This window comes from Pterocles gutturalis, unplaced genomic scaffold, assembly GCF_000699245.1.
Source record: "Pterocles gutturalis isolate BGI_N339 unplaced genomic scaffold, ASM69924v1 scaffold4057, whole genome shotgun sequence".
NCBI classification, from domain to species: Eukaryota; Metazoa; Chordata; class Aves; order Pterocliformes; family Pteroclidae; genus Pterocles; species Pterocles gutturalis.
The window spans coordinates 9,514-18,425 of NW_010115069.1; the positions used below are offsets into that span (position 1 = coordinate 9,514).

At 51.3% G+C, this 8,912-nt stretch overlaps 1 protein-coding gene across 1 annotated transcript in view; it reads left to right on the forward strand.

Annotated features, from left to right (window-relative positions):
• The window catches only part of CNGB1 (cyclic nucleotide gated channel beta 1), a gene marked incomplete at its 5' end in the record, with an annotated part of 20,715 nt that overhangs the window by 3,646 nt on the left and 8,157 nt on the right, over positions 1–8,912 (forward strand). Inside the window, 8 exons of the mRNA XM_010075027.1 lie at positions 1,629–1,761; positions 4,261–4,359; positions 5,535–5,692; positions 5,846–6,025; positions 6,765–6,973; positions 7,727–7,777; positions 7,888–7,974; positions 8,307–8,371. Coding sequence (XP_010073329.1) covers positions 1,629–1,761; positions 4,261–4,359; positions 5,535–5,692; positions 5,846–6,025; positions 6,765–6,973; positions 7,727–7,777; positions 7,888–7,974; positions 8,307–8,371 — 982 coding nt within the window. The remainder of the gene's footprint in view (positions 1–1,628; positions 1,762–4,260; positions 4,360–5,534; positions 5,693–5,845; positions 6,026–6,764; positions 6,974–7,726; positions 7,778–7,887; positions 7,975–8,306; positions 8,372–8,912) is intronic.

Sequence of the window (8,912 nt, forward strand, 5' to 3'; positions counted from 1 at the left end):
CCACTGTCCGGTGCAACCAACATCCCCGAGTGACGCGCAGCGACAAAAACCCGGCAGCCCTGCATCTCTCTGCGCTGGTGCAACCATCCTGTCTCAAACCACTCTGTCTTTTATTGCAGCTTCAGATGCCTTGTCCTTTGCTTGAAGCACCTAGGCGCCTAGCAGCATGGCCAAGCGTGCCCGAGACGTCGAGCTAGACCGGCTGGGGGAAGCCGCTCGACGGCAGGGACATCTCCGGTCCCGGCCACGGCGCGCTACAGCAGCTCCCCAATGTCCCCAGCTACCGAGCCACTGCTGCCTCCCACATCCCCGTCCTTGTCACCAGCAAGCCAAAGGCTGGAGTTGTCAACCCCAATTTTTTTTGCAATGAGGAGCAGTCCCCCCTAGGTATTAGAGATGTCGGCTTTGACCATGGGCTTCCTTAGCTTGAGGGTGGCGAGGGGTTATTCTTGGAGTAGTTGCTTTTTGTTGCTTTTTGGGAAAAAAAAAGAAAAATAAAAGCACGCTTCATGTTGCAGCACAGAGGCTGGGGAACAAAATTCCTGTTTTTTTCTGCTTCCGCCTCATCACTGTGTGCCTTTCTAGCTAACCCCTAGAGCAGGTTTGCGATACCTGTGAATCGTATGCTGTGTGTGTTGACCTGCTTGGCCAGGAATCCTCCCTAAGGACCTGCAGGCAGAGGGTTAAATATCTGCAGCACACGCAGTTTTCTCCTTAGGGTTTCTGCGACCCGTGCAAACGAAGAGGACAGTAAGGTGGAGGTTTGCTGTTCGTGGTTATCTGCCTTTTAACCCAGAAGTACCAATTATTTTCCCATAGCTTTGCTTTGCTTTGTTCTTAACCAGCAAGCCAAGTTCTGCTGCTTTTCCTTCCACACAATGGGATTTTAACTGCGCAACCCAAGGGGGCCTTTCCTCGGTGATCTGGTCAAGCCAAGCTCTGACCACTGTGGGACAGGAGGGGATGCACGGGGTCTGTTCAGACACGTGAAAACCCTCCCTTAGAAGAAATCCTGCAGGAACTCATTGCATTTTGTTATATTGTTAAGAAAAGGGATGAGAGTTCACAGCCCGGCCGGTTGCAGGATCTAGCCAAGATAACCCCAGTACTGTTTCTCCCTTGCCATTGGCATCTTTCTCATCCAACCTTCCTGCTTCTAACCTTGTTTTCGGCAGGAAGCAGTTATTACTTCTGCAAGAGAGAAGCAGTAAGCACTTATTTAACTGGTGCCTTATTCTGCATGAAAAGCAAACACTCATTTAACGTGGGGCTTGCGTGATCCATGTGTTTATGCTCAGAAGACCCAGGAGATTTTCTAGACCCTGGGAGGCAGGTTTGCAGCTGGAAATCCTGGGTTCTTGCAGCTGCTAATCCTCATCTCCATCATTTGCTGAATCACGGGGACCCCAAAGCTTGCATGGAGCAGCTGCAATCACTGCACGCTGGGAGAGCAGAAAGCAGCAGGTGGCACTTCTTACGGTGTTAAAAACTGGGAGGAAAAACCAGAAAGAAATACTCCAAAATTTAGGAGAATGGAGTGCCAGGCGAGAAGGGAACGGAGGGAAAGGTGAGTCCTTCCAGCCCTGTGCCCCTCTCACCCCCAATTCTTGTCCTTCCCCGCGGGGCAGGCAGTTACCCCACCGTGGACATCAAGGACGTGGACAGCGGAGGCGATGCCATGGAGAACGATGGGACGCACTTACCGGTGCCCAGCGCTCCCAACACTCTGGCGGTGCCTGGCACAGCACCGCCATCCCCCAGGTATGGCTCTGCCCGCTGTGGTCCCTGGATCCCTGGGGTCTCTGGCCCCCCCCACACTGCTGGTACAGGGAAATTTATTAAACCCTATGGAGCACCCCGCTTCTGGCAGGTTTGGTGATGTGTGCGTGGCGGGTGTCACCCCCATGCAAGGCAGGAGACATGGCACAAGCCTTGCCTCCTGTTTGCAGTTTTTAATTAAATTGTTAAATTTTGTTTCAAGCTTTTGGGGGGCCAGGGACAGCCCTTGTCTGTGTGTCCTCCTGGAGGTGGGCTCGATCCCCAGGTCGTGGTCATATCCCATTTTTCTGTTGACACATGTGTTTGTGCTCCCAAATTCGGAGCATGGGGGCACAGGGGGTCCGTGTGCTGGGTACAGGTCTTCATCATCAAAACCCAATGATTTTTTTCTTGTGTTTTTGCTGGAAGGGTTTGCAGCATCTCCCCCCTGGCTTTGTGCCTTCGGAACAAGGGTGCTCAGAGAGAGGGAAGATTAAAACTGAGCTTTAAAATTGAGGCTGGAGGAAGCTGATGGTTTTTTATTGTGGGTTTTTTGAGGCTCATTCTTGCAGAGGATTAAAAAGAAAAATCAAGGTTTTTATTTTCTGTGCTGAAAAGCAGGTGTTATATTCATCCTCACTTAATAGTTTGGATCTTTTAGTCAACAAGCTCCTGAAGAACTTGAAAATAAAATGGCAAAAATGTCTATAATCCAGTCTGTTGAAAAGCTTTTTAAACTGGGGAAGCAGAGCCCAGGGAGTCAGATGAAATACCTGCAGTGCAAACACTGGCAGTGTTATTTCAAGCCTGCTGAATCGCCCTGCCTTTTTTCTATTAGCCCAGAAACCAAAATTGTGCTGTGACAACCAGCTTGTCACTGGAGAGCAGTCGAGCCTCACACCCTCAGCTGGAGAGTGCTCGGGATCAGGCTGGGGAAACACCTTTGGCAGTCACTGCTTGGGATGCGCTCTTCTCTCTCAAGTTCACGAACAGGACAGGCTGTTTTTCTGAGATGGAGATCTCCGTGTTTGCCAGTCCCACCGGCAGCTCTCACTCCGGCAGAGAGCAGGGGATTTTCTGCACCTCCATCTTCAGCAGCATCTGCGGTTTGTCCTGGGAGGTCCCCCAAAAGGCACGGGGGTGCCTCTGCCTGGGCACCTGAGTCAAGCTCTCGCTCTTCTTGTGAATCAGATACTTCCCAAGGCTGCTCCTGACTTTATTCCTTGAGATTCTTTTCCATCATGAGGACATTTAAAGCTTAAGTTTGTCCTTCTCCTTGCACAGCAGATGAGGCTGTGGAACTCCCCGCTCCCTGGGATGTGGGACTTTGCTGTGGATGTTCATCCAGCTCGGAGTCAGGGTCGAGGTGCTGGGCTTTCTCTTGTGCCTTCAACTGAGACAGAAAATGGACAACAGTTCAGATTAACACCCATGTCATACATCCCAGCATCCAGCAACCCAAAGGCACAGCTTTCATTTATTTTAATCCACTTAACTATGTACAATTCTGTCCCCACCATAATTTTTTGTCAAGTCTTTTATCAAGACCTTATTGTGACCTTTCGATACATAAGTGGAGGCTTATAAGAAAGATGGAGAAAGATTGTTTTTTGGTTTTTTGTTTTTTGTTTTTTTTTTTTTTTTTTTGCCAGGGCCTCTAGTGACAGGACAAGGTGGCACAACTGAAAGACAGTTAAATTAGACATAAGGAAGAAATGTTTCACGATGAGTGTGGTGAGACACTGACACAGGTTGCCCAGAGAAGTTGTGGATGTCCCATCATCAGAAGTGTTCAGAGGCAGGTTGATCAGGGCTTTGAGCAACCTCATCTGGTGGGAGGTGTCGCTGCCCATGGCAGGGGGGTTGCAGCTGGATGATCTTCAAGGTCCCTTCCAACCCAAGCCATTCTGTGATCCTATGGTTCCCCAGTAGAGCTATTTTTTTTTTGGAGTACCTCAGTTTTCTCATGCTATTTTCTACCAAGTTCTTAAAGCAGGCTGTATATTTGCAGTTACACATATGAGCATATGAACCTTTCTGCCGTGTCTCCAGGTAGTGTCTCTGAAGACAACACTGGAGGTCCTTTGGTAGAGCTGGAGACTTTTAAAAGCAAGAAACTCCTGTTTTGCTACATAAAGAAATAAAATTTTCATAATTCTGAACCAGAAGGAAAATGCGCGGCTCCGGCCGGTGTTTTCAGAGGAAGAGGATGCCAGCTCTGCGTTGAGCACTCACCCATTTATCCTCAGTCACTTCTATTGGCCACAGGCTTGAGATTTTTTTCCCATGTGGGGCTGTGAAAGATTAGGGTTAATGTTGTTTAGATAGGGTCACGAAAGACCGATTGTGAACAAGCTGCTCGTTGTCTGGTGCCTGGGAGCAGGCTCTCGCAGGTGATAAATACAGGATACACCAGGCAATGCCATCAGGGCAGGGACCCCGTGAAGGACTCTGGTCTCCAGAGGACAAGCCAAGCCTTGGTCATTGTGTTTGTGTCTGCAGGAGGAAGCTGCTGGCCCCAGCGGAGGGTCTGGACGAGGGACTGGTGGGCCAGTCGCCCACCCGAGCGCTGCTGGGCTGGGATGAGGAGCAGAGGGAAAGGTGCGTGGTGGGACCCAGGGGCTCTGGGATTCAGAACCCGGGGCTCGAGTGGAAATAGCAAAGATCCTAGAAGTGCTGGGATACCCAAAGGAGAGGGAGCCGTGCCTGCAGTGGGTCTAGCACTGTGTGACAAGTAATGCAGCTCATCTTCAAAAACAAGCATAATGCTCCCTGGAGCAGAAACTGCTCTCTTGTTTTTCCTGTTTCCAGGTAGAAATATTTTCCTTAACACTAGGTTTAACCACCGAGAAGGTGCACCTTTGATCTACATACGCTATGGCACTATGGGGATATCTTGTTTTTACTGATTGTAGAGAAATTACCTTTTATTTCCAGGCAGGATATGAGCACAAGCTGTGCATGACACGCCCCAGCTCCTGCCTCCCCAGCAGCCCTGGGGACAACCTCCTCAGAGGGAGCAAAGTCTCGGAGAGGGTCCGCACCTCCTTGTGGTGCAGGATGTTGCCTTCTTCCTGGGCAGAAATCATTATGCCAGTTATCACAATGAGTCAGCCTGGATCTACAGCAAAGGAGCTTGGTTTTGTCCTCCCTCATAGCGATGCTTCTCAGTTGTGCTAGCTAAAGCATCCTGGGCTGAACCCAGCCTTGTTTTAATAAAGAAACTGAGAAGAGACAATGTGTGGTGGTAGAACAAGGGGGAATGGTTTTAAGCTGAAAAAGGGGAGATGGAGATGAGATGTGAGGAAGAAATGTTTCCCTGTGTGGGGGGTGAGCAGTGGCCCAGGTTGCCCAGAGAAGCTGTGGATGCCCCATCCCTGGAGGGGTTCAAGGCCAGGCTGGATGAGGCTTTGGGCAACCTGGGCTAGTGGGAGGGGTCCCTGCCCATGGCAGGGGGTGGAACTGGATGGGCTTTAAGGTCCCTTCTGACCCAAACCATTCTGTGATTCTATATGATTCTATAAATTTAGGGGCTTGGTGCACATTTTCCAGGTCCATCTGAGGGCACCTCATGCCCCAGGGCAAGGAGGATGCTCAGGCTGGTGCTGCTTGATGGTATTTCACTGAAACCACCTTAACTTGTGTTCTTCTGCTTACACAATAGTCAAATAAATAGGGGTAAATCCTAATTCAGGCTCTCGTAGGTTAAAAAATGAGTTGTGAACCTGCCCTTGGGGTTTCCTACCTTCCTAAAATTCCTGACGGTCTCCTCACAGCCTACCCGAGCGCATTGGTTCAGCCACGAGCCTGAGCAGCGCTGTCATCAACACGCGGCTCCAGGAGCTGGTGAAGCTCTTCAAAGAGAGGACCGAGAAGGTGAAGGAGAAGCTGACCGACCCCGATGTCACCTCGGACGAAGAGAGCCCTGCAACATGTGAGTTTGAATGGGGCTGGGAGCATTTAGCTGGTCCCCACACATGCTGTGTTTTCAGGGCGACAGCTGCTTTAGTAACAATGTAAAGACCTTAAAGCAAGTTGCAGTAAGAAGATTTTCTGCCCTTTAAAATAATTGTGTGGCCTCTCCCAGCCCCAGCCAAGCCGGCGCCTGCGGCAGCACCGGTGCCTCCCCCAGGAGGGGAGTCAGAGGGAGACAAGCCGCCGGGGGATGAGCACTACTGCGAGATGCTGTGCTGCACGTTCAAGTACCAGCCCTGGCTTCACCGTCTGAAAAACTACCGGTTCCCCAGCAGCATCGACCCGCTCACCAGTGAGTGATGGACACAGCCACACGGCCAGGCTGGGGGCAAGAGGGGGGACAGAGGGGAGGTGGTGTAAAAGCTGAGACCTTGTAGAGGAGGGAGGACAGCTAAGCAAGGAGCAGCTTAGCTTACAGCTTTCTGCTAAAAACCGGAGTTTTAGATTCCCCTGCAAGGCACAGGCTTTCCTAAATACTTCCCACTAGCTGTGGGTGTCAGGAGCAGGGCCAGGCAGGGAAGGGGCACCTGCCTGCTGCTTTTCGGGCTTTTTCATGGGCAAAAGTTGTCCCTGTGGTGTGGACACCCCAAACAAAAATAGAAGTCATGAAAGAAAAATCCACAGTCTGGTGGACACTCCCCAGGAACCCAGCTCCTTCCTTTGACTTTGCTGTTTCAGAGCGCTTTGAAGCCCCTGGCTTGGGCAGCCAGCCACTGGCTCTGCACAGCCTCACGGGGAAAAAAGCAAAACAAGAAGGTCAGTGTTGTGGGAGCAAAGCAAAACGCAAACCTAGTTACATCAGAAAAATTAGAAGAGGCTTTCTGAAAAAAAGCAATGTGCTCTGCAGCCAGTGGTGGTCACTTTGCACCCAGAGCCCAGCTCGCTCGCGATTCAGCGCTGTCGATACGAGACCTCCTGCAGGCTTCCCCGTTGCACTCAGGGCAAGGGATGTTTCATCCCCTTTGCGTAGCGGATTTACCCGGCCGAGGGACGCGTCCCCAGCTAATGGCAGTGTGGTTCCCTGCCTGCAGATCTGATGTACGTGCTGTGGCTGTTCTTCGTCGTCATGGCCTGGAACTGGAACTGCTGGTTGATCCCCGTCCGCTGGGCTTTCCCCTACCAGACGCCGGCAAACATCCACTGCTGGCTGCTCGTGGACTATCTCTGCGACCTTGTCTATCTGCTGGACATCCTCGTCTTCCAGACCCGCCTGCAGTTCGTCCGGGGGGGAGACATTATCGTGAGTGACAGCATGCTGTGTCCCACTGCCGGGGACCTCCCGTCCCTGTCACCCCCAGCGGCAGGGATGCTGCTGGTCACCGGTCTCTGAACGGAGCTCTCCAAGCTCTCCCACCACAGCCATGGCCATCAGGGCTGTGTCCACTCTTGGAGGGCTGCAGTCATCTCTCCTGCTGTGTAGTGGATAAACTGTCCATTTTTCTGTCCGCCTTCTTGTCACTGCTGTGGACCAGCCTCAGCACCACTGTACGCCGCTAACCACGAACAGACGGCACAATAAACTCTAGGTTTAATTTTCAGGAACACAGCAAGGCAGAATTAATTAGTGATATGACAAAAGCGATTGCAATCTGAGCACAGAGATCATGTGCCTGAGATAAATGAAAGCCCTTAATTTAATTTCCACATACAATTAAATAAACTGTGAAAAATAAAACCTGGAGGGTACAGACTTCCCATGGCCCATGCAAATGCTCAGCTGGGGAGGTTTCTCCTGTAAACTCTTGTTTCGGTGGTGCTGGCACTGCGATGTGCTTTCTCTGTGATGCAAAACGAGCACGGGATGTCCCAAGATAGGATGGGAAGATGGCATAGAGCCAGGTCTTCTTCTGCTCCTCTTGCTTGCCTTTGGGGCACAAAGGAAGCATCTTTCCTGTTGTGGTGCAGGAGAGGAAAGCCAGGCATGACTTTCCTTTCTGTAAGCGATGATTCATCTTCCTCTCTCTCTCTCTTTCTCCCTCATATTCCCAACCAGACCGATAAAAAGGCCATGAAAGAGAACTACCTGAGATCACAACGCTTTAAGGTTCGACGGAATTTTATTTATTAATCTGAATCTTTAAGCTGAGCTGTGGCTTGCAGCTCCACCATGCCTGCAGGTCCCCACAGAGATTTCTCTCTTTGTGCGGATTTCAGATGGATGTCTTGAGCCTTCTGCCCCTGGATTTCTTCTACTTCAAAGTTGGTGTCAACCCACTCCTGCGTTTTCCTCGCTGTCTGAAGGTGAGTGGGAGCTTACAGGATCAGGGAGAACACCAGTTGCAGTGGGTGTGGAGGAGACCCCTCCAGATGGGGTAAGCTGTGGCTCTCTAGACTCGTCGGTGATGGCAAGAGGATGTAAAATGGATGGGAAGTCTTGTCCTGAAGGCTTTGCGGGGCTGTTGGTCAAAAACTTTGTTTCCATCCTGAAACACCCTCGCTTTTGACTAGAAGGGCACTTCCAGATGGAGCCAAATCTGCCCATAGCAGTTCATGCTGCAGGAGGGAAATGGGGTTTTATAGGGACGTAACTCTCCCGATGGAGCTGGAGCATGCTGCTTTCCTTCTCCTTCCAGTACATGGCCTTCTTCGAGTTCAACAACCGCCTGGAGGCTATCCTGAGCAAGGCGTACATCTACAGGTGAGGGAAAGGGAGGGAGCGTGGAGTTCCTGTTTGCTACAGAGGAAGAAGGTTTGCTTTGGTGCACACCCATTCTGGGTACCTGATTTATTTTCCCGCTGTCCCTGGACCAGCTGGTGTGCGTGTTGGCTGATGCAGGCGGGGTGTGGGGGTCCTGTGGGTAGGGTCACCTCTCCCTGACCCAGCAGGGACAGGGGTGCTGGCAGTGAAGAGGAGCCACCAGCGGATAAGCTGCTTTATCTGGCACTGCTGGAGCAGGAGGGCTGCAGGAGGGAGCTGGGACCTGCAGGTTTGGATGCTCTGTGGTTCCTGCTTTGACAGGACCTGCATGGGCAGCACTCAGCTCATCCCTTCGAAGCCCCTTATGATGCTGGGGGGGTTCTGTTGTGTTTCTCTCAGCAGACACCCTATCATCTCCCCTCCTAGAATCACAGAATCATTAAGGTTGGACAAGACCTCAAGGACCATCAAGTCCAACCATCAACCCAACACCACCCAACCCACTAACCCATGTCCCGAAGCACCACATCTACACGTTTCT